Here is a 26,021-nt window from a genome sequence, read left to right on the forward strand (position 1 = left end):
CCTCACTGCATCAAAATATAACGTGGGAACTGACCTCAGAGTACTTGTAACAACCGTACGGTAATTAATTTTTTTAAATCAAGACAGAATATATATGTATTGCCAGGACTTTTTTTTAGTCCATATTTGGCATTCTGAAGATTTTACTTGGGCCACAACATCATTTTAAAAAATTGTACCTCTCAAGATAAACTATATTATATTAGAAGAGTACAGATGACTATAAATGTTAGTCGCTTTTATTTACATAAATTTCAGTTTTTCATCATATATAAGAATTCCTGTGAAACCAGAAGGAGTAATTACCATGCTGCCAATGTCACATCTAATACTATGATAGCTGTAAATAACACTAATCGTAAAATAGAAAAATAATCTCCAAAGCATAGATGAGAGTTTTTTTAAAAAGAAATTCTTAAGCAAGCACCGAGCTAGTAAATGTGTGACATAATACAAATGCTAATAACTTGAACTGATATTCTGGCGGTACTTGTAGTCATGTCTCTCAGGGATTGGAAAATCACTGTTACTAGAAGGAAACAAAACGGTGCACTTGCCTCTTGAGAACATAAGTCCAATTTAAAATGTAAAAAGCTAGAGCTCTAAACCTGCCCCAATTCCATTTCATGCTAAAGAATTCATAAGGGAATGCACTGTTGGGACCAATAAAGGTCTGCTGTGATGGAAAGGTGCACTGAATATTCAGAACGAGAGCCTGAGTAATGCTTCACACACACACACATGCACACAAACACACACAAAGTTTCTCATGCTAGAAGTAAACAAAAAAAATCAGTAAAAACAAAGCAAACTCTCACCTGGAAACCAAGATGATACAATTGCGGAAAATCCAAGCTGAAATCATTCTTAATTTATGCTAATTCACTATTCTATTGCTTAGATTCCTTTAAAAAACAATTTGGCATATATGAATGCTAAGTTTTTTTCATGTACAGTGACATGGGAGAAAAATATCCTACGTACTAATTCCCATTAGTCTTTGAGTGAGCCCAAATTTTCATCGAACTGTAGCAGGGATATCCAAAATCTAGGATTTGATCAGTTGCTTTTGGTGGCTGAAACAGGCTTTTGTGTCCAGATTTAGAAGCAGGTTTCCTTAGCTTATTTGATGTCATCATTGTAATTGTCTGGGAGTTGAATTTGACAAGGGCCCAATTTGCCCACCAATCTCATCTACCTTGGGGAAATTAGCATGTGGAACTGGAAAGGGACAATGTGAGGAAATCTAACCTACTCACAGTGCCTTCTCAACTAATATGTTGTAATTTATATTATTCCTGGCTTGCCTTTCCCCCAAAGGATGCAAGGCAGGTTACATTCTCAACTAACAATTATAATAAAGATACAGCAAAATGGATGACAGGGAGGGGATTCTTACCTTAGATGGGAGTCGCTGCACTATGGCTGCTTCCCACATGATATGTTTGGGTGTCTGCATGTTTTTTTATTTTGAAATTCTACACAGCCTTTGTATTTTTTGCCTTTAATTTTGGTTACTTTTTAGGCTTGCAAGAGTACAACAGCCATCAACTATCAGCAACAAAAAAATCCTCCAATTACCTAACAGATGTGACCTTACAACCCACGTACAACATGGGAAGAGTTCACAGTGCTTTCTCACCATGCAGATTTACCAGCTCTAGAGGGCACCCAGCTGGGAGAATCTTAGGTTTGGAGAGAACTGCACCAACATGTAATGTCCTTTCTGGCAACACAGGCATTGCCCAAAACATTATGGTTAAACCCATTATATCCCCTGAAGAACGGAGTAACCCCTATCCCCCAAGGGGTTTTAAACTTGAGAGAAAAGGCAGCTTTGAAATGATTTAAAGTTGATTAAATTGTAAATTTAAATATTCTTATGTTGCACTTCCAATGTAAACCTCCCTGAGCCATAAAATAGTACGAAAATATAAATAAATAAATTAGGAAAGTGGTGTGTTTAACTCTGTCATTGGGGCTGTAATGTTAGAACTCTTTAATAAAATAGGACTTACTTCCAAGTAGACCTCCAAGTATGCATATTTAGCAGTGTACCCTCTATTTATTGTAGAATAGCTGCACAGGATTGTTTGTCTTTACGTTATTCCTTCCCTTCCTACTCCTCCCTAAAGCAGAAGCAAAAACTCTCAAAGCTGATCATGCAGCAAAAAAGTAAAAGTGTATCCAGGTAGCCAAGACACTCCTGTCTCCATAAGAATTGGGGAGTGGGGTAATTTTCATTGATTCTCCCTTCCTTCTGTATTCCATCTGTGAAACATATATAAATATATTTTAAAAACCTCTGCTTCTTGCTGTGCCATCCTTATCCATGGTTCCTCTATATATTTGTGAAACAGCCTGGGGGGTGGAACGTGTCTGGCTGTCCAAGCTGGAATAGGGCCAATCACCCTGATTTGCCCTGCCCCTCCAGCTCCCACCCTCCGTCCCTAGTCTCTAGCCTCTTTGCTCTCAGATGCTTCAGTGGCAGGGGCCAGCAGCAAGTAAGGGGAGAAGGCCCTGGGCAAAGGTTTGTGGTGGAGGGCTTGGTAACGAGGGCCTCCCAGCCTGCTGACTGCCTGCTAAGGAGCTCTGTCCCAGCCTTGCAAATGAGCTGCCCAGCCCCCGCCCACCCCACTTGATCCAGCTGCGGCCCAAAGCCACCTTAAGCTGCCTGGCCAGGGGCCATGGGAGGGGACCTTGCATGGCCCATTCTTAGGAACGGCTTTGAAGCTAGTTCTCATATAAAAATGAATTCCCAAATTCCTTGCAGCTGCTCTAACTTTTGGCACCTCGACTGCCCTCTAAACAAAAAATTGTTCCCCCCACAAAAATAATTCTGGCTACAGGTCTGCCTCAGAGATCTAATCTAATATATTTAATGTTATCCTGGGATGCATTAACTGGCATAGCTTAATACAGAAACTGATGGATCAAGTCTGGTTCACGCCATTCCCGAGCCCCTTCAATTTGTTTCTGCTACTTTGCTGCTGCCACACTGCTTTCAATTTACTTGGTTTATGTTTGTTTGTTTTTTAAGCAAAGATTGTGCATGAACCTGTTTTTATTTTGTTTTGTGTCTTGCAATATTTAGGGTAACAGCAAAATAATGCTGTGGCGTTAGATTTTGGGTAGCAAATGCATGGAACAAGTATTCCACCCAATGGAATTGCTCATTTCTAAGACCAAAATTTGAATTTATTTTTTATTTATTGTTTATACTAATATTAATATCAGTTAATGCTACACACTAGTTTCCTCCCAAGGGAAGTCTGCCCCATCCTTGCTTTTTTTAGCTGCATATGAAAGTCGAGTTCCCAACTCCCATGTGGGAAATACCTGAAGATTTGGGATGAAGCCAGCTGAGGACAGGGTTTGAGGAAGGACCTCAGTGGGGCATAATGCCATATTCACTCTCCAAAGTAGCCATTTTTTCCAGGAGGACTGATTTCTATTGTCTGGACATCAGTTGTAATCCCAGAAGAACTCTAGCTGCCACCTAGAGGTTAACAACCCTTTTAGGTTTAAAGAAAAATTCCCTTGAGGAGACCCAATGTGCAGCTTTGGTGATCAAGATATTGCTACCAACTTTATTATGAGAATAAATGATTTGTATAAAGCAGAACTGTTAATCTGATCTAGTACCTCATCGGAAATATAATATTCTAGCAATTAAAGGTAACAACCACCTTTTAAAATAATGTGAAGGGAGTTCTTGATCCTTACCAGCATGGTCCACTGCAGGGCTATTGGCACTCCATGTCTGGTAGAGAGAAGCAAGGTCCTTTGGAATGTACGTCTTAAAGATGTTTAAAATGTCCAGCCGTTTTTCGTGCCCCTCCGATGGTGTCTCCGGTTTGATGGAGTGCACTATTGGTGGTGGTCCTGTTATAACGGGCTGAGGCTGCATCAGTGGACTGGCTCTGGATCCTGCTGTGCAATTTACCAAGCTTCGCATTTCGTTTTCTCTTCTGGGAACAGTTTCCTGCTGAGGCACTGGTGGATCTTCTTGAGTGACGTATGGCTCAGTCTTCCCCGGAGGGTGAAATGGAGGTGAAGAAACAAATTTGGCCTTTCCTGGGTCTGAAGTGCAATGCTTACTTAAAGGGGGAAACCCAGCACTTACTTGGGGAACTGTATATTTCTCTGCTTGCTTACTGTCAGAGAGCTGTGAGTTGGGTCTAGATACAATTGTCTGGGAAGGTGTTGAACTTCTGCTAAAGCTTCCTGCTTGCATCAATTTAGGATTCACTTCATATTTCACTTTCAGTTGGGATGGCTGGGCTGCTGTACTATACTTTTCATGGGTGTGGTTCAGTTTTGCCTGCCTGTCAATGCTGGATGCTTGTGGACCACAGTTACCAATGGAGGGTACATCTTTAGACATAGTCCCGGGCCTAGCAGTTACACCATGTCCAGAAGAATTGTTTTTAGATCCTGACAACCCACATGGTAGCTGTGTACGTGTAAATCTAGCTATGGGCAAAGGCTGGCATTCTTTGCCACCAAGAACAGGAGGGGGACCAGTGCGACCATTTCTCACCAGAAAAACCAAGTTGTTTTTTATACTCCTGAATCCATTTTGCAGAACCCAAGGAGGAGCCACAGAATTACAACTAACCTTGTGCCAAATTCTTTTATGCATCCACAAAACTTCTGGGTAATAGGTCTTATGACTGCAGTAAGGACAAGGATGGACAATCAAAGCAGCCTGCAAAGTTGAGGTAAAACTTGCATTACCTGAATCAGCTCTAGTTGACTTCTCACTGAGATCTAATGGAATCTTCTCTTGAACATCTGGATCTTTACTGAGCAAAGAATTGTCATGCACATCTGGAGGGTTCTCTTTAAATTGCTTAGTCTGAATTTCCAGTGGGACTTGCAAATCTAATCTTACATCTGAATTTAGCTGGTCTATACTGGAAGTAAAATCAACAGTCCTACTGGAACAAGGGAGATCTTGGCTATACTGAAATATTGACTTCTCTGGATCTGGGAAAATGTTGTGATCTGTGTATTTTGTAAACCGTTCTTTGATCTTGTTTTCTGGGATAGACACCACAGTTGACAACTCTGGTTTCGATTCACTGGCATAATTTTCTGGTATGTAGTTTCTTCCATTCTTAAGATGAAGTGGTGCCACAGATGCATTTTCTTCTGATAAATCACAGAGGTATGGTTTTTTACCTGAAGAACAGAAATTAAACAAACTTACTATGATTAAAAAAACACCAACAACATCCCAATCTGTATGGTAAATAAAAGATTAAACATATTTAGTAAAATATTGAACGTCTGGTCCTCAAATCAAAGATTTCCGAAAATAGTCCACAGAAGAAACTATAATACAATACAAAGCCCCTTTCCCACAAGCTGCTCTTCCAAAAAAAAGTATCCTGTCTACTGCTCTGTGCTGAAGCAACTGCTCCTCACCCAAAAAGTAACAGGGAAGCCTTATGTTCAGGGTCACAATGAGATGAACAGAGAGGGAAAAAAAAGAACGGTAAAGGTCTTTGTTCTAACACAGAGTATCTAATGATATGGATAACCCTTTAATTGTAAAGCCACAAGTTATTCAGAATATACACAGGTAGTGGAATTTAGATACGGTATGCCCAGGTTCTTATGATGGTAGAATGTGCAATCAAGACAAAGGTGATTTGCCTTGCAGGGGCCAAATCGCACCTTAATAAGACGCAGGCACAATCACCTTGGCAATAAATTGGCCACAGCCTTTATTGAGCATGTGAGCGTGGCACCCAACATGGGAAGGATCATACCTCCTTGCGATCAGCCGAACGCAAGGCACCCGGTCAGTAGGCCCACCGGTGACCTCTGACAAACCTGAGGTGGCTCCCAATACGACCCAATGGGCATTTGCCTCCGTGGGTCACCAACCGTTGGAGATGCTAACTCTCCGCGAGCCATGCATCTCCTCAGCCCCCATGGGAGCCCCAAAGCCTCGGGTTGGCTGGCATGCAGACTCAGCCACCCCTAAAATGATCCTCCCATGTGCCACAAACCGCAGACTGTGACAATAACAATTAAACATGCAAAAAAAAACACAAACATTCTTTTAGCACATATGTGCCTTACTTATCTAGCTTACTAAAAGCTGTCGATACCCAACTCCCACTTATCCCGAACCATTAACAAACATCTTCCATAACCCAAACCTAAACATCCAAAAATATATACAACTAGCCAACAAATAATTAAGGGTGGGTGGGTGGGTGTCTCGCTTGGCTGGCTCCGGGGAGGGAAAGAGACAAGCCTCGCAGAGCACGCTCCATAAAAGGAGATGCCCGCGCGAATGGCTCCGCTCCTCTCAGCTGTCTTGCTGCCGAATCTCCAGCAAGATGCTGGAAGCTGCTGGTGACAGAGACAGCGTAGCAGCCAGCGCCTTAAGCCGGTGCTCCTGCCCCGCAGCGGCAAAGAGCACCACCGCTGACTCTAAGGTGCCCTTATGGCGACCCCATGGGGTTGTCAAGGAAAGATATGTTCAGAGGTGGTTTGCCAGTGCCTGCCACTGCATCACAACCTTTATATTTCTTGGAGGTCTCCCATTCAAATAGCAATGAGGGTCAACCCTACTGAGGTTTATGAGATCAGCCTAGCCTGAGCTATCCGGTCAGGCCCCAGAATCTTGTTTGTTCAAGCCCAAATATACGTCCACATTCAAACAACAACTAAACACAATTAGCAATTAAATTTGAACCATATGTCACATATAGTATAAATTGTTGCTTCAAAAACAGAATATCTAAAGTTTTCTACTATAACTGAAAGCACATTTTGTTATGCTGATTTTGATAAATTCAAGACCTATTGACAAGTTTCTGTCTTTTCCATTCAGTATATCTATATGCCAACAGTTTTACAGGTCTAAAATACTGAATTAAAATTTGTTTTGCACTGCCCCATGTAATCTTGGTCACTAGCACTGAAAAATGTCATATAGTATAAATAAACAGTATACCACCAAAAGTCTATACAGAGTCAACTGTTGGATTTTAAAAAATGGGCGTAAGATAAATTTAACGAGATACTTCCCTTCAAGCCTAGCAAACATTTTTTCTTCCACAGCTAATTTCATTGGAGTTTGCCTGTGAGTAGCTATTATCTGAACTTACTATAATTAGTTACATCTTACATTAACAGACAGAGGAAGTCCAGTATGGACTTGCATTCTGCCTATAATGCTATAGGTAGGAATGATCACAGTTTTTGAGAATGGAGCAATCAAATTATAAGTGGTCCTTCACAGAGCTACACATTAAAAGCCATTGCCGTTGCTTAGTTTGACTCTGATACCACAGGAATTATTCCACTGATGGGAAGTTTGGTCTGGTTTAGGTTGACTTTCCATAGCAGCAGTACTTCATCTGCAGTTTAATCTGGTTTCAACTTTAGTTCAGGCAAAAAAAATAAATCTTGGTTTAATTCTGAGCAGTCAGCTTAAAATGATGTCTAGCTCTGCTGTCTAGCAGAGCTGAATACCTCCTCTGTTAAATTAATTTTATTCTCAACTTTTAAGGGGGGCACATTCCTTTGTATTTAAAGTGTCTCTCCCACCCCCCATTTTATAAAAAGTTATTAAAACTTCTTGACAGCACATATCCAGCACTACCAGCTACTTCTATACTTTGAATCAAAAGAGCTGTGTGGAGTTACACAATCTGACACTGCACATCTGCATTATTTTCAAAACACATCTGTCACAATTTAATATTTAGGCTGTTCAGAAGAATCATATACCCATGGCATTTAATGTGCTGATATTCCTTTGCTTATAATGCTGAACAATTAAAAGTAAGTAATAAATCATTCCAAATACAATCTAATACAGCCAAAGAAAGCAAAACCTTACACATAATGATAGGAGACAATAGGCTTGCTACCAAAGCCTTACTTTCTTTTCTCCATACCCCTTATATTCTTTTAATTAATTTCTTTTTTTTACAAACTTCAGTGACAGAGAACAGCAAATACCAGAGTTTTATCAAGCAGTTTAAACCTGAACCTCATTTTATATAACCCCATCATCATATATAATTTTCCTTTTAAGCAGCATACAACTCTAAAATCATGCAGTAAGGAAAATCAGAAAAACTAGCTGAACTATCTAACACATTTGAAAACTGCATTAGTCCCAGAATCAAAGGCTGCAGCTCAAACATTTTCTATATTTTTGTCAATTGCAATGTCAGCATACCATAGTCCAGTCCATCAGAATCCAAGCTAGTCTTTTTCTCAGTGCTCTTAGTTCAATGGAGAATTCAACTGCTGAACATACCTAGAAATTGGCTCAGTGCTGTCACCATAGCTTCTATGTAAAACTGTGTCTGGATCCAAGATCACTAGTCATATTGGCATGGTCTAAATCATGTGCTCAACTGTGAAAGATGCAGTGCATTGTCTCATTCATATGAACCATACTCTACTATGTCTATCTTGAGAATAAATGGATGCAAACTGGGTGCCCAGAAACCACTGAGTGAACATTATAACTTTTATGCATATTCAATAACAGACGTGAAGTTACCAAGAACAAATCATGTTTCAGAAAGGCTGGATCCATAGGAAAATGTCAGGAAGAGTGTTGACAGAGCAGATCTTCCCTTGCTTCCATGTCCTCAATTAACCTGCCATTTGGCCCAAAACTCCTCTCTGAAGGTCAACAGTGCCTAAAGAGTAAAATGTGCCATAGAGTGGGATCTGAATTTCAGAGATAATCAAGTAAAATTACATTTCTCCCTGCATTAAGTCATGATTTATGTCAATGGAAGATGAAACAAAAAATTGCAATTTACCCAGGTAACTTCTCACTGTAGTAAACCCCAATCTTTCGGCACATTTAGCTTGCAAGAATCTAGTGATCCTCAGAGAGGACTCTCAGGACAAATGGCAAGCAGCTTGATAAAGATGAGGGTAGGGAAACATCTGCTCCTCCAACTCTTATTAATTCTTCTCTTGGCCCCAACCCCCTAGGACTATATAAAAGAGATGAAGAAAATCCATAACCCACTTGCAACACCATTCCTTGTTTGATTTTGTACACAGAAGGCAACTTGCAAACACTCATGTACACACTGCCCAGGGTAAGAACAAGCTGTATTTTAATCTGGTAAGGTTCTCTTAAGCATAGGTAGGAATGATTGAGCATTGAGCAGGGGGTTGGACTAGATGGCCTGTATGGCCCCTTCCAACTCTATGATTCTATGATTCTATATATCTTCTCGACAACCTGAAATTCTGTGAAGGACCTATGACATACTATAAAGAAAAGAGCAATGTGAAAACTTACCCAATTTAAAAACAGCACTACAAAATGAACCGATGATGGAACAGAAACACTAATGCAACAACAGACAGATTTTTTAAAATAAAATATTTTATCTTTCAAAAGAAATAAAATTGAGCTGGACAGAGAAACAATTTGACAACCGGCAGCTCCTGACCAAACAAAGAACTGCAGCAATAAGCGAAATACAACGCCTGAGAAATAGAAGGACAAACACAAAATATAATGAGTTTCTATTTATTTGCTTATTTATTCAGTATCAAAAGCCAGGTATGCGCAGGAAATCTGCAAATAAAATGGTGTTACAAATTATATTTTAATTGATCATGGAGGAACAATTTCCATGAGAAAGCTCTTGTATGAGAAATGCCTTGCCTCAATACTTTCTCAGCCATGCCCCCCTCATTCCCTAAATCCCACAACTCCTCCTTGATGTCAAGATGTTGCTGGAGGTGTTACTAAGTATAATTTTTAATTAACTGTTTTAAGTGTGCCCCTGGTAATAATACTAAGAGTGCTCTTTATTGACCAATCAAGACACCTACTGTCAAGAGAGAGTTGGGAACTGCAATACTGCTTCTAGGGGGAAAATGTATAGGCCCATATAATGTGAGAATATAGAATAGCATTTGAGAAAGATTCAGCTGAACAAAAGCAACACATTTTCTCTCATGGTGGGTGTAATTCTAGTGGGATGGGAAGGGAGCCTTCCTCAAAACCTCTAATACAGGGGTAGTCAAACTGCGGCCACCCAGATATCCATGGACTACAATTCCCATGCATTTGCTGGCAGTGGCTCATGGGAATTGTAGTCCATGGACATCTGGAGGGCCACAGTTTGACTACCCCTGCTCTAATAGAAAAAAAAAGGATCTCACTACTCCAAAGCCTTCTGGGAATATCAAGTGTAAAACTATATGGAATGAAACCATCTCGCCTAATTCCTGGGCCTCACATTGTGGGAATGTAATCTGGAGAAGCAAAAAGGCTGATGTTGGGAAGCAAAAAGGCAGGATAAGAATGCCAATATACTAATTGACTGAATGCAGCTGCTGAGATTCAGAGAACAAAGTCATTGTGACTGTGGCACTAAATATTTTAAGATCAGGGATCCAAAAGGATCGTTACACACAAAACTGACTGGATGAATTCTCATCTAGTGTTCCTCAGGCTGAGGAAAAGAAAAACTAAACTGCGAATGACAAAATATTGGACCAAATGTTACAAGCGTCACATGGACCTAGATGGAAACTGCTTTTCCTCACACACCTACAGTAGCAGCTTTCACAATGTAATATTGTGCAACGTGGAATACTCCATTTCCATCTTCCTGCCTCTCAGGAAGTCATTGCAGAGTGAAAATTTTCTGGGCCATTCAGTACACCTGAGTGTCTTTCTGTACAAAAAAGACATCATGGTAGAAAACAATGTTGCACTTACTGTAACTTATTCATTGAGTATTCTTCTGTGCAAGCATACATGGGGACCACGCTAGTGCAGGCCTGCCACAGAGTTATCTTTTTTCCTAAAAGGTCTCTTGAAATTTCATAGTGTTCAACCCCCTCCCCTCATGGCTTGCCTCCTCCCTGCCCAGCTGACACATCATGGGGTCGCAAAAAGCATTCCTCCTCCAGATCCCTTCTCACCACTATGGAAGTACCTCAATAGCATTAGGATCCCACAGCAGAGAAAGGGGGTGGGGGTGGGATATGTGCCTGCATGGAAGATCTTCCTATGAACAACAGTTACAGGTAATTTCATCTCAGAGCCAGTTGGTGCAGTAGTTAAGAATGGCGACCTCTAATCTGAAGAACCAGGTTTGAATCCCCACTCTGTTCTCAAAAAATAAATAAAAAAGCAGTGGCCTACAATATCTAATGTGTGAACAGTTTGTTCCTTGTCTTATGTGTGGGAGGGAAAAAACAGTGGCAGAACAATGTCCTGGGAAACATGAAAGGTGGAAAAATCCTTTAAGAGGATTCCAGTCTAGGGCAGAGAACAATCTTATCAGGGGCAGGGAAGACCACAATGCTATGCATTCCTTTACTCTTAGGGTGAAGGTGATTGCTAGAAGGTTACCTTCTAGGAGAAGAAGGCAAGCCCCATGTGGCAAGGGGTTCAAGGTGCTTAAACATCAGCGCAGAGAGCACCAATAAAATGGGGAACGGTGTGTGTGAGCTAGAGGGTATAAGTTAAATAAACCTTGAGGGATTTTTTGGAAATTAGTGCTAAGCTATGAGCTAGATGAAGCTGGGAGAACCCAGCTCTCCAGATTAGAATTGTTGTATTGTTGATGTTACCTCAAGGATTTGTATTTTACTATGGTAGCTGAGACAAAGAAGAGTTAAAACAGATTGCCTTTTATGAGGCAGCATAGCTTTAAAATGAATATGAATACACCCAGAAAACTAGTTAATGTTCCCACAAGCTTTGCATGTTAAAATATAAAGCCAGATATGAACTAGATATGCTTTGGCATGGCGCAGCAGCCTCTGCAATCACCAAAGCTTGAGGAGGCTAGTGCCACAGTGCGGAGAGGAGGGGCAGGGGCAGAGTACCAGCCAGCAGCCACATGCAGAGAGCTCTGCAACTCCATGTGGCTGCCAGCTGGCATGCTGCTGCCGCCCCTCCTCTCCACGCTGTGGCACTGGCCTCCTATGTGCCACCTGAGGCTGCCAAGCCATAACAAAGTGTATATCCCTATGAACTATTGTAAGAATGTCAAGTTCAGATGGCTGGTTTTTAAATTTTTGTTCTCTTTTTCTATTAGTTTAATTTCTTTGGTTTTATGATACCTAAATATGCCTGTACATAATTAGAATTAGTTTTTCCTAGGTAGATGTTTCATTTATTTTCCATGTAAATATAATCAGAAATCATGATTTTTAGTTATTATAAGTTACATATTTAGGGAAGTAGGACAGTGTTTGCAAAAACATAGTATTTTAATTAAAAATACTTATTTCTAAATTAGGAAAATATTTTAAGGACAATTGTTCATTTTTTTTGGTATTGTGCCATTTTTAATACTCCAAAATGGCAAATGTTTAATCACCACAATAATGATTAAACAACTCATGTCTCAGCATTCAAATTTAATCTTTACTTTTCAAAGACACATAGAATTAGAAACAACCTGAAAGAAAATATGAATGAAATGTCTGTGAAATTCACAATTCACAACTCATAATATCTTTTTTTATTCATAATCTTTTTAGCCTTGTCTAAAGGGATACCTGGTGCTTAGGAGAAACAGATGCTACTAGACTTTTAGGAATAACAATAGACACTTTGCAAATAATAAGAATAGACAATCAGCAGATCAACTCAATACAATGTGTTGCTTCTTGGCCTGCATGTGAGTGCCCCTTTGTCCCCAAATGCTGATTGGATGGAGTTGTATTGCAAGAAGCTACTATATTTTATGAAGAAGGTTCCACCCCACACACACACTACGAAAATGTTTTCAGGTAAATGAGACCAGTGTGTGTTTAACATAAAATACAAACTCTTCCTACAAAAAAATATTCTTACGCCTTTTGTTGTTGTTAGGTGCGAAGTCGTGTCCGACCCATCGTGACCCCATGGACAATGATCCTCCAGGCCTTCCTGTCCTCTACCATTCCCCGGAGTCCATTTAAGTTTGCACCAACTGCTTCAGTGACTCCATCCAGCCACCGCATTCTCTGTCGTCCCCTTCTTCTTTTGCTCTCGATCGCTCCCAGCATTAGGCTCTTCTCCAGGGAGTCCTTCCTTCTCATGAGGAGGCCAAAGTATTTGAGTTTCATCGTCAGGATCTGGCCTTCTAAGGAGCAGTCTGGGCTGATCTCCTCTATGACTGACCCGTTTGTTCGCCTTGCAGTCAAAACTAAAAATATGAGCATGATCAGAGGGAGGCTAGCTTTTCTTGTGTAATTGGCAACACTGCTGCCATTGACAACTGACTATTGCAATTGGTAATGCCAAAATATTCTTGGGAAATATAAGATATTTGACAGAGATACCAGGGAGAAAGTAAGCAAATGTAGTAAGCCAAAGGAAAAGGAACTGTACAAAGAAGAAACAAGACTATTACTAAAAATGCTGCTAGTAGAACTAAAGTTAGTTTTTCCTAAGTACAGCGAGTTTTTATAAATACAGAAAAATATCCGCATTATACACATATGGTTAGGTACAATTTTTTGCACATTTTTCTTATGCAGTGGAGATAAATAAAATGTGGATAAAACACTGTGTACAAAGAAGCCTTCAATATGGTCCTGAATGAATACAATACCTCCATCTTTTCATCCAGAGATGTGTGTCACCTCAAGTAAAATATTCTATTCTCACCCCCCGCCAGGTTTTTACAATGAAGGAATAAACAGTGAGTATCCAAAAGACAAAAATAAGTGGAGAGAGATTCACCCAGCAAACTGTGGTTTGTTGGTGGCATTCTAACTACAGCTTAGAAACCGGGGGTTGTTGTTAAGTCTGAGTGTTAAAATTCCAGTAGCATAGCTTTTATCAGTAGAAGCACTGCTTATTATCCCCCTGCGTATTAAGACAGAAGAACAGGCCAACAGAAAACCTGCTCTTCAAGGTCCATTCAGGTATCAACAATGCTTTCTAACACCATTTCTTCTTTTATTTTGCTCTCCTTTGTCTTCGACTGGTAGTGATGGCTATTAAAGCAGGAATATGCAACCTTTTCCAAGAGAAATTTGAGAAGGGAGAACAGGGAAAGCAGTGTAAAAAAATCTATTTTGTTTCAGTTTAGGAGAAGCTGTACAGAAAGAGAGGAGACAGGTGGCTCATGTCAGCCAGAGAAAGGGAGCGGAGGGCTGTAAAAGATTAATTTTGATTGAAAGTTTTTTTTAAAAAATCCCTTCAGGAATTCAGTAAAGCGACTGGGCAGGAAGGGAGAGGGATACTTTTGATCTTTAAGCAACAGCAAAAAAAGATGTTAAAATGTTTCTAGTCTGCCTTTCTTTGCTCAGGTTCACACAGTTCATTCTAGGCTTCTTCATAATCATTCTTCTCCCTTTTACAAAATGTAAACAGGCTGCATACATTGCAGGGCTAAATGAGCAGCTCAGCAATGTGAGAATATAAGATTCTGCTTGGAAGCCAGAAAAGAGACAAGCAGCTGACTATCCGTGATTTATGAAATTGCATCCCAAACACTATTGAAGAACAGAGGCTTCATTGAAGAAAAGGGATGATCTGTACTTCGTTCCAGTGGGGAAGGGGGAAAGAGCACCTGACCCAAGCTGTTTTGGCTTCTGGTCAGCAATCTGGCATTCAGGGTCAGTTGATCGGGCCAAGCTGACAACTCTTTTCAGAAGCCTCCCACACTTCCTGTCAATTTACCTAATCTTTAAAACGAATAATAGGATTTGTCCTCATGAAGTTGGGAGGGGGGACACTTTATGAACCTGCATGTTGGGTCCCAGCGTTCTCTATTTTCTCCTCTGTGCAAGAACAGAGGAAACAACAATGGAATTCATTTAAAAAAATAGCCTAAATAGCCTTTCAAGGTCTTCCATGAAACAGTTCTGTGACAGGCTTGCTGAGATCGCCAAAGACAGGAGCCATTTACTGGCAACTCCAATAAACTCCTTTGAACGTCGGTGGGACAACAAATCTATGAGAAGATCCACCTTGAACAAGTGCCTTAGCTGGGGAGAGGTCATTTCTCACTGCACTGACCTTTTAAGAGTTTCCCGCCCATCATTTAAACTGGGTCCTGGATCTGAAACTCCATGGGGAGAGATGGGGAGGCTTTACTTAGCACACACTGAACTAGTTATTTGGTAATTGCACTCACAAAAGAGAACCTCATAAGAGTTCCTTAGGCCCATTCCGCATGAGTTTAATGTCGCAGAAGGCTTTCATATTGTACACGCTACTAATTTGCAGTTCCGCAAGACATCGCACACAATATGCAACACTCCTGAAACAGTTCCACAAAAAGCGATTTGTTGTAGCACTTCTAGGGAAATCAGGAAAAGTGGATTCACCCTTCGAAAAGTGCTATACTCTTGCAAACAATCTGCAACACTAGCGAAAAAGACCTGTGCGTTCTCATTGTTGCAGTTCCAACAAAGTCCCTCCCCCTGGCTCTCTCCTACGAACTTCCGGCAAAGCGATCGCCATTTTTTTCCCCTTGGAGCGAGTGGGGAAAGCAACGAACCAGTGAGGCTTCATTCACCCAGCGAGGCTTCTCTGGCTACAGTCCCTCCACAGAAGTGCTTTAAAGCTCCCCTAAGTCCCCAAGCACAACACAGCCCTGTTTGCAAGTTCCCTTTATTTTAAGCCGAAAATCGCGCCCGTGTGTGTGGGGGGGAGATTTCTTTTTCACTCGGGGGAGCGTGGTAACAATGAATTGCCAGCTCACAAGCCAGCTAGATGGGTCTCTTCATTAGGAAGAATCAAGGCATATTCGTTGCAACGTGTGTGTGTATGTGTTTTTTTCTAAACCTTTGCTTAAATGGAAAGGGGCTTTTCCGGAGCATGATAACAACCGCCCATTGGCTGTTCGTTTGATTGACGGCCAGGGGCGGGACCAAGCACAGAAAAAATCACTTCCTTTCTAGCGATTCCTGCGAGACCGGAAACCCGTGGGGAATGAATGAAACGCTACTGGATTCCACTACAAATGCAGATATGCATAACGCCGAGATTCCACTTTTTAAAATAGTGTTTCCGCTTTGCGGAACCAATTGGCAACATTGGCCCTTGTGTGAAAACACCCTTAATGATACCCAACACTTGAGGAATTATTATTCTAAGAAAAGAACTGAGAAGAAATGGTGATCGCTCAAAGAAGGGTGGGGGCAGGCAACATCAATCAGTACAAAAATGTCAGATCGAATCTGTTGTGATAGAGCCTCTCACACGATAAGGCAGGAAGACACTCAAAGCACCCATTAAGATGATTTTTGATAACAGGTGGCACTAACTTTGTAGAGAATGAAAGGGGAAGAGAGAGTCAGAATTTGGCCTAAGTCCTTTTGCATAATTCATGTTGCAAGAAAAAGAAATCTGAACATATTTGAAAAACATGCAATATTAATTCTGCAGATCACTGGTGAGTCACAGTGACTTACACAATGACCATGGTTTTAAAGATTAGAAGAAGGTCACTCAGATATCTTTGCATTTGAATGCTTGCAAGATATTTCCCAAGGATTCTAATAGGAACACTGTGGCCGAAAAAAGGAAATGCTGAAGCATACTGCCACAGCCTGGCTCAATATGGAAGTTCTGTTTTGGGAGGGAGGGAAGGAACGGAAGGGAAGAACAAGTTAACAGTGAAGTTTCTACACTCTTTTTGTCTTTAAACTCTTGTGATGGTGAACAAGAGAAACCAGTAATCAATTTGTGTTTTGTCCTAGAGCTATATCATTCAATATACCCGAACAAAAAGCAAATCTGTTAACTGCATTTACCTGCTTCACAAAGCTCGTTCTGCATTCGATTGTATTGCAACCCATTCTTTAAATATAGCTCTAAAATATATTTAAATGCTACCACGTTTGTGCGTTTCAAGTTTTTAGTCCACCTGCGAAGCACTTACATCTGGTACAACTGGACCGTGATGCGACAGGAGGTGTAACCGTTTTATTATTAGCTTTTCCAACAGTACAGTTTTAGAAGTGTTATGCTTATTAAAGCAAGTCTATGCTGCTTTTTTAGCACAGGAGTGTCCTCAAAGAGGATCACCAAAGCCATGAACATTCCACTGCCAAAATATGAAAAGCCAAAATAAATCCAAGTGACAGCTGATGCATCCAGGAAACACAGAGTCATCCCCATTATACAAGAGATGACCTCATCAGTGACATAACAGCACAGTATGCAATACCTGTAAGCTTTTTGGGGCGAGGAGACATAATTAAAGGTGCCACCACCTCCTGAAATTCAGCCATTGGATGACTGCTGTTTTGAAAATTCAATCCAGCTTCAAGTCACATGTACTGCCTTTCCTCTTAAGGAAAATGAGCATCCACAAAATGAAAGAAAACACTTGTACACAAATGGGAGGAGAAAAAATAGAAATATGTGATTAGGAAACCTATTCAAGACAGCTGTTAGGCCATGTTTGCTGAACAGACTCGCCTATAGTCTTAGGTGATTTCAATCGATATAACACCAAAATGACCACCTCCCATGCATCAGCAGGTTTTGATCCGGGGGTTCAAGGCTGGAGAGCTGGTGGAACCCACTGATTTGAATTGGAGCCTGCTGACTGGGCTGCTTTGCTGTCAGCTGACTGCAAGAGGGCAGGATCCTTTCCCCCTATGCCAAGCAACACTCAATGGAATTAAAAGGCTGTGGCCAGTTCATGCCAAAGATGGTGTCCAGAGTCCTTATTGAGACAACCGGTATCTCACTGCAAAGCAATGGTCATTGGAGGGGAAACATATCATGTCCATCATACACACAAGCTTTGCCTGTACCACAATGCCAAGATTCAGCCCACAGTGATTTTTTTTTATTTAGATGTGTGCAATTGCAACAATTGTAGATGGGAGATCTTCAGTTTCCCAGCCTGACAAGAGTTCACAGCTGAGATACTTTCAGCCATTTAGACCAATCACAAATAGTCACTCAAGTAATATCATTTTCAGGAACTGAGTGCAAGTTATCACATATTCTTTTTCAGCCATAGCTACATCCTGTTCTCTCTTAAGATACTCTGGATCAGTGGTCCCCAACCTGCGGGCCGCGGCCTGGTGCCGGGCCGCGAAGGCCATGGCGCCGGGCCGCGGTTCCCTCTCCCCGCCCCCCCCGCAGTAAAAAACTTCCCAGGCCTCAAGCTTGCGGCCTGGGGAGCTTCTTACTGCGGGAGGGGGGGAGAGGGAATCAGGGTCGCGCCCATGCATTGTGCATGCGCGGCTGGGCCGCACATGCGCACATGCACACATGCACCGTGTGCAGCCAAAATCGCACATGTGCTGCACTTTCGCGCATGTGCACAAGCACGAAAGTGCCACGCATGCACGATGCGCGGGTGCGGCTGCGCATGCGCAATGCGCAGGCAGGGCAGTTGCCCTGCCGGTCCCCAGCCTAAAAAAGGTTGGGGACCAATGCTCTGGATGACCTATCCCTTTAACAGAGGTTTCATGGGATGGTATTTATCAGTGATGTTTACTTCCATGCCATGAAAGGTTTCACCTGCCCTTTTACATACAAGAAGCCTCTATTCAAGGGATGCCACATTCTCCCCAGGCCCATGCAAGTCCCACGCTCCTAGCACAGCCTTCCTGGTGGTCAAAGGTGGCCCATCCTTCCTTTCTTGTCTGTGCAAAAGCTGGCTGGATCGCAGCCCATGAATGCAAGTGAGCTGAGGTCAATAGCAGTTCTGTGTTAGTCCGTCTGTTCCTACCATACTATCTTTACGATAATGTTTGAATCTTGTTGCCAGTCATGTCCTACTATCACATGCTGACTCTCCACTGACATAGACCAGATAGCATTAAAAAGTTTCCTATATATGACAACCATGAAGGCAACTTTTACAAATAGGCCAGGAACCTTTTCGTACCCCTCCAAAACCTGCAACCCTCTATACAAACCACATTGCCCTGAAATAAAAGTTCCATGGAAGTCTTTAAGGAAGGCTCCACAATATCCCCAAACCTTTACCCATTACCAAAGGTGACAGCACGTAATTATTATTGCATCTGCCATGCAATGCAACTGTCTTGAGTAATTAATAAAAAGCCAGTAATGCATAACATGCAGTTCGGAACTCCCTGCGAACAAATCTTAAAACACTATGAATGTGGCAATGATATAAATAAAAGTCCTCTATGGCATACCGTTTCTGCATATTGCAGTGGAGTTCAAAGAAACCACTGACACGCATTACACAGAAATGGCCTTGCTTAAAAAAAACATTTTGGAGAATAATTGTGCATATAATAAAACATTAAAACTCTCCAGGAAGTCAATTTATCTCTACTGTTTTTTAAAAAACATACTTTATTGTTAGGCTTTTTAACATATACGAACTTTAAGAATGTAATAGAATAAGACACCAGTATGCATTTAGAAGACAGCTGCTTCAGTTGGAATTGCATTGTACCTATGATGCCACTAGATGGCATCTACTTACCATTTATAAGCTGAAAACCACAATCTTTCCTTTTGCATTGTGTGTGGTCAGGAGTTCCAGAGAAGTTTAAATGGAATGGCAACCTTTGACCAATCCGTCGCAAATGTAAAAAGGTTGTCTCATGCTCATGACCTCTGCTAACAACTCAGGCTCCTATAACGAAGACACTCCTTCAAAACTGAAAGCTCTTGAACTATCGATTTTAAGGTAATGTTTCCCAGGGTTTCCCCTCCTCCCTTCTGAATCTTAACACTATTCAGAAAGTTCTCATAAGACTCTTCCGGATGAGCTCCACAGAAGGAATCATCAAACAAACTTGGAAAGGGACAAAAAAGGATCAAGGCCTCATCTGCTACTCCTGTATTTTCTTTTAGTGAAAAATATACCTGAACACTCAGTAACGACAGCTTTAAAAATATGCAGTTCACTACATTTTAAGATGTAAGATATAGTTTTGGCATTCTCGTACAAACTCATAGCTAACCAAAAAGGACCAATCTGCTGCAATAGCAACTGGTCAAAGTGTAGATATGGTTAAATATGAGTTTTACAGATTTGACTGTTGTAACAGAAGGCAAAGGATGAAAAAGGAAATGCCCCTCAATCTCTTCAAAGACAGAAGCATTCATGAACTATTTCTTATTTCTTCTTATATATTTTTTATTTATTATATTTATATACCGCCCTCCCTGGAGGCTCAGGGCAGTTTACATAGAACATAAGAACAATACATGAAACAGTCTATAAAATATGAATAACCGTACAATAATATTAAGGGCCTCTTGTGGCGCAGAGTGGTAAGGCAGCCGTCTGAAAGCTCTGCCCATGAGGCTGGGAGTTCAATCCCAGCAGCCGGCTCAAGGTTGACTCAGCCTTCCATCCTTCCGAGGTCGGTAAAATGAGTACCCAGCTTGCTGGGGGGTAAATGGTCATGACTGGGGAAGGCACTGGCAAACCACCCCGTATTGAGTCTGCCATGAAAACGCTAGAGGGCGTCACCCTAAGGGTCAGACATGACTCGGTGCTTGCACAGGGGATACCATTACCTTTACCTTACAATAATATTAATAACTAACAGTAATTATTAACTAATAGTAACAAACTATCTCTTTGTCTTCCTTTTGTAATTGATGAAGTTATGAAAACTATGATGCTGCAAACAAATAAGGTCAGGATCCTGGAAGGGCAGACATATAACTAACTGACTATGTGTAAAGAAGAAGAAGAAGAAGAAGAGTTGGTTCTTACATGACACTTTTTTCTCTATCTGAAGGAGTCTCAAAGCGGCTTACAGTCACTTTCCATTTTCTCTCCCCACAACAGACACCCTGTGAGGTGGATGAGGCTGAGAGAGCCCTGATATTACTGAAGAAGAGTTGGTTCTTATATGCGCTTTTCACTACCAGAAGGAGTCTCAGAGTGACTTACAGTCGCCTTCCCTTTCCTCTCCCCACAAGACACCCTGTGAGGTGGGTGAGGCTGAGAGAGCCCTGATATTCCTGCTCAGTCAGAACAGCTTTATCAGTGCCGTGGTGAGCCCAAGGCTACCCAACTGGCTGCACATGGGGGAGTGCAGAATCGAACCCGGCCCACCTGCTTAAAAGTCCACACTCCTAACCACTACACCAAACTGGCTCTCAGGTGGGGATTACAAAATCCACCATCTTCAGTAACAGCCCAAAATGTGTGTCTATGGTCTATGTATAAACAATATTCATAGGCCATACAGGCAAGAATAACATCTAATTTCTTTTTCCTTCATTATTTCATCCACACCAAATTTTGAAAGGGACAACAAGGAAACAGGCGACCCCAAAGGTTCTTCAAGGCAAGAGGCACCGAGAGGTGGTCTGCCATTGGCTGCCTCTGCATCACAACCCTGACATTCTTTGGTGGTCTCCCATCTGAATACTAACTAGGGTCAACCCTGATTAGCTTCCAAGATCTGACAGGACTGGACTTTCCTGGGCAATCCAGGCTTGGCAGTTCTGAAGTATATGTCATTTTAAAATTTGAAGTGTGTGCTATTTTTTTTAATTTAGATGGATGCCTTTTATTATTTGCTCTGCACCCATAAGTGACTTTGGCCCACACTTATAAAAAATCCCAGAAGTGTCATGTGTGTTTATATTATAAGGGATTTTGGCCCACGCTTATAAAAATCCCAGAGGAAAGGTCTCTTAGCAGTGTCACGTGTGTTTCTCTATATTGTCCCCACGGGAGTCTTGCTCTCCTCCTATTCTGATATCTTAGCAACGCTTTCCCAACACAGCCCCAGCTCGCTTATTCCGTATTAAAAGGTAACTTATTCTTCCCGCTGAGGAAATAAAGAGATACACTGAACTGTATGATGTGGTGCCTTTGCCTCAGGCACATATAGGGAACACCAGTCACATAACAAATTTCATTAGATAGTTTAGCAAAGGAGCTAAGTTGAAGAGAGGGAAAAACCCTTGCACCTAACTGGATTTAGGCATGTAGGAAGGGGACTTTACAGGCATGATTTTCTGTTCTTGTATTTTGCCCTTGTGGATTTTGGCTGCTTTTATCTGAGATTCAATAGGTGCCCCTTGGTAGATAATGTTGTTTTCTTGCTACCATAAATAAAGGACACCAGGAAGACTGTTAATTGAATTCATGACTTCTTTGTAACCGTACAAGAGGAATCCTTATCAAGCGTACAGAGATTTCCCACTGCTCTGCATGGATCAGCTGTTTAAAGGGGCTTTCTTGAGCAGCCAAGTCCCAAGTCCGAAACCATTTAAACCCCAGCTTACTGTTCCCCATGACTTTTCACAGGAAGCAACAAGCAGTGTTGATTTTCCAACCAGGTATTTTTCATGAAGAGCAGAAAGCAAGGGTTTAAACCCCTGCTTTCTGCTATTGTTGAACCACTGCAAACTGCCACAAACGGCATCACATTTTGGGAGAGTTCATTACTTCATGAATCTCAACTGGTCAAAATCAGTGAATAATTTTAGTTCCTCCGCTAGTTCGTGCCCATCGTGCCCTCAGACATCAAGGCAATCCATAGCAATGAGTAAGTAACAAAGGAGTTTTAGGCTTGTTCATACAATCCCTGCTTCTACTCCTCCTCACAAGAATCAAGAAAGTTATTTCCAGGTTTGCACTGTTTCAAGAGCTGAAACAGAAAATGGAGAAATAGGTGATACAGAGGGAGAGGCAGAGACAAGAACAGCTGATAAATGGCAAAGCTGCCTCCCAAAGTAGAATAATTGCATGGAGAGGAAACAAAACACTTGTGTCAAGTTACCAGGTGGTTGACAGCAGACAGCAAGTTTGTATAGTATGCCTCTGAAAATGTGTGATGTCAACAAACTTCTATTTACTTAAAAGTGTTTTAAGAGGCTGAATTAAAAAGAAATAAAACAATCTAAAGTTGCCAGAGTCTCTGAACCAGTTCAGACATCACACAAAAACTGTGGTTTCACAGAATCACAGAATTGGAAGGGGTCATACAGGCCATCTAGTCCAACCCCCTGCTCAACGCAGGATCAGCCCAAAGTATCCTAAAGCATCCAAGAAAAGTGTGTATCCAAGAAAACTGTGTGTGTTTATTCCATCTCTCTGTGGTATTTTATTCTCTTGACTGAATGCAGGTCACTGCACTACCCATAATTAGTAGAAGTTCACCAAGCCAAGATCTGAAGTTAGTTTATTAACCACAGTTAGTCTTTTATGGCTTAGCCTGGTGTCTCAAATCCGGCTTGTTCTCTGTTCAGCTTACAGAGAGAAAACAACAAAGCTAGCATCTGTAGAGGAGGAGGAGAGCTGTTTTTTGGTACCCCACTTTTTATTATCCAAAGGAGTCTCAAAGCAGCTTACAACTGCCTAGCTTCCTCTCCCCACAGCAGACACCTTGTGAGGTAGGTGGGGCTGAGAGAGCTCTGAGAGTGCTGTGACTGGCCCAAGGTCACCCAACTGGCTGCATATGGAAGAGTGAAGAATCTTGAAACCTGGTTCTCCAGATTAGAGGCTGCTGCTCTTAACCACTATACCATACTGGCTCTCAAAACAAGAATTTGAGTGGTAGTCTGTGAGTTGAATCCCAATTTCGCAAGATGGTCATCAATATAAGTTAACTCTGTGCCCTAGAGTGGCTGTCAGGAGGGTTACAGAGATGTTTTTACCACCAATTTTGTTGTTGCAGTTAGGGGGATATTGTTATTATACAAGGTTGTATGGTTTTATTTGTAACTCGCCATGTATCCTTGGAGAAGTGGTGGGATAAAAATCTAATAATAAATATAAATAAATAATGTCTGAACTGAGCTACGAAGTTAATAAATTAAGGCAAACCTCATGAGCATATGAATTCTTTCTACTCTGCATGGGCGTAGGATTTCCATGGCAATCATATTATGTGTTCCAGTCATAAATTTCTGGTTCTACACTAGGACTGCTTAGCTAAATAAAGTTGGTCTCTAATGAACAATGATATGAAGTTCCTGCAATCTGAGCAATCACTCTTCTTCATCACTCTTACTTCATCACTCTTTCCAATAACAGTACAGCCATTATTCAGCATTCTCAGACTGGACCAACAAATGCACAGGATTTCCTCCGTGCATAACATGTGCAAGCAGGATAAGTTATTGCTGGGGAAAGTATGGAGGCTCATTTTTAGATGGCATTACTTTAGGACAGGGGTAGTCAAACTGCGGCCCTCCAGATGTCCATGGACTACAATTCCCAGAAGCCCCTGCCAGCAAATGCTGGCAGGGGCTTCTGGAAATTGTAGTCCATGGACATCTGGAGAGCCACAGTTTGACTACCCCTGCTTTAGGACATCCCCATAGATGTGCAAGGCTCCATAGGAGTGTAGGGCAGCAACTAAAACCCTATAAACTCTTTTTAAAAGTTTCCAAAATGGCACAACTTGTTTGAACAAATAATAGAATGTGGCTGAGAAATGAGGAAAGGAACTTGCACAAGTTGTCAAGAATTACATCATAAAATATATCTAATACATGCTCAAACTATGTATAATAGTGTTTTTTTTTTCCTGACAGCTATGTACAGGAAGAAATCTGGAAGAAATACTTCATTTTTCAAGGTACAAAATATTGTAGTCAGATTGCCTGGAAACTGCAGCATCATAACAAAACTGTAACCTGAGCTGAACAGGTATTGATTTTGCATTATTACTCAGAAATCCAAGTTCTTGTACAAATGTTGTCCACACATGGCTGGGAGCAATAACAGTAGTGATTTTCACTGAATGACCAATACCCAGCAAACAAATCTCCTATGGTTTTTCAAAACCAATTCCTTAAGGGGTTTCCTACCATAAAGTAACTAGCAGAGTGCAAACAGTACCTCTTGATAATGGTTCCCTCTCTAGAATATATCTGAGGAAACACAGCTGGATAAATTGTGATCTAACAATTTTACGGTTTTATTTTTTATGTTGCGCAACTGCACCAAGCATTTTTTCAGCTTGTGTGTATGCACATAAAGTGCCATCAAGTTGCAGCCAAGTTATGGCAACCCCATAGGCAGCCTTTCTCAATTTTAAACCCTAGTGTTTCACGAAACCCTGTGCATAGGGTTTGCAAGTCAAGACACTAACAGAGATGATTTGCCATTACCTTCCTTTGCATAGCAACCTTGATATTCCATGGTGGTATCCTATCCAAAGAATAACCAGGGCTGACCCTGCTTAGCTTCTGAGATCTGACAAGATCTGGCTAGCCTGGGCCATCCTGCTCAGGGATTTTTCTAATAGGAATCATAAAAATGTTTAAAATAAGTATAAGTAAGAAAGCAAAAATAACATTATACTGAGGCCACGTTCTTCTGATTGGGAATCAACACAATTCGAAATTAAAATTCAAAATACCATGAGATCAAGGCAGAGGATGAAGGAGCTCATTTAATTATCTCATCCGTAAGTGTGACAAGGATCAAGTGAAGGTGCTCTGGAAATCATCAGTCCCTTTAAAGCAATTGCATTAGCAAGTTGTAGGCAATTGGCATTCCTTTCTTTTCCCATGCTGAGTGTCAGAATAGGAGTGTCAACTAGGTGGAGAGTGTTTTTCAGACCTTGACTCTTTCAGAATACCCGACTAATGTTATCCAGGGACAAGCAAAGAAGAGCCTTGCCCCTACATTAAGAGGTCAAAACACATGTGGAGGACTTTCTACTAAACTTCCTACTAAAACTTTCACGGAATGTGGCATACTTATAAAGTTCATTGTTCCAGGTGGCTGATTATATGAAGAAAATATATGCTGTGTGAGCTTTTATCTTTGAAGAGAGAAATAACTGAACCAGGACCAAGACAGCTCTTTTTGATAAAAAGAAGAAAAAACCCTTAGGATGAAAACAGAATAAATAAGACAGTGTGACACCCAGAGTGATCTTACATCTGACAAAGGCAACTATGATGAACATACCAACATAAGAAATTGGTGGACCATAAAGAACTTGCTTTCATTCTGAAAGGACAAGTTAAACCCACATTGTGTATTCCCTCTCCAGCAATATCATATAAGAGTCCCAGACCTTAGCAGTGTCATGTATTTACAGAGCACTGTTGTGTCACTTTTAAAATAGTCTTTTGTGACGTGGTATTCTTCACCATTTAT

General features: G+C 41.2%; 1 protein-coding gene across 3 annotated transcripts in view; it reads right to left on the minus strand.

Moving 5' to 3' along the window:
- Nucleotides 1-26,021, minus strand: part of ZNF516 (zinc finger protein 516) — a 122,980-nt gene that overhangs the window by 22,358 nt on the left and 74,601 nt on the right. For all 3 annotated transcript variants that reach the window (XM_077352922.1, XM_077352923.1, XM_077352921.1), the window contains exon 3: nt 3,727-5,187. In XM_077352922.1, the coding sequence (XP_077209037.1) occupies nt 3,727-5,187 (1,461 nt within the window). The remainder of the gene's footprint in view (nt 1-3,726; nt 5,188-26,021) is intronic.

The sequence above is a fragment of the Paroedura picta genome, chromosome 9, assembly GCF_049243985.1.
Source record: "Paroedura picta isolate Pp20150507F chromosome 9, Ppicta_v3.0, whole genome shotgun sequence".
NCBI classification, from domain to species: domain Eukaryota; kingdom Metazoa; phylum Chordata; class Lepidosauria; order Squamata; family Gekkonidae; genus Paroedura; species Paroedura picta.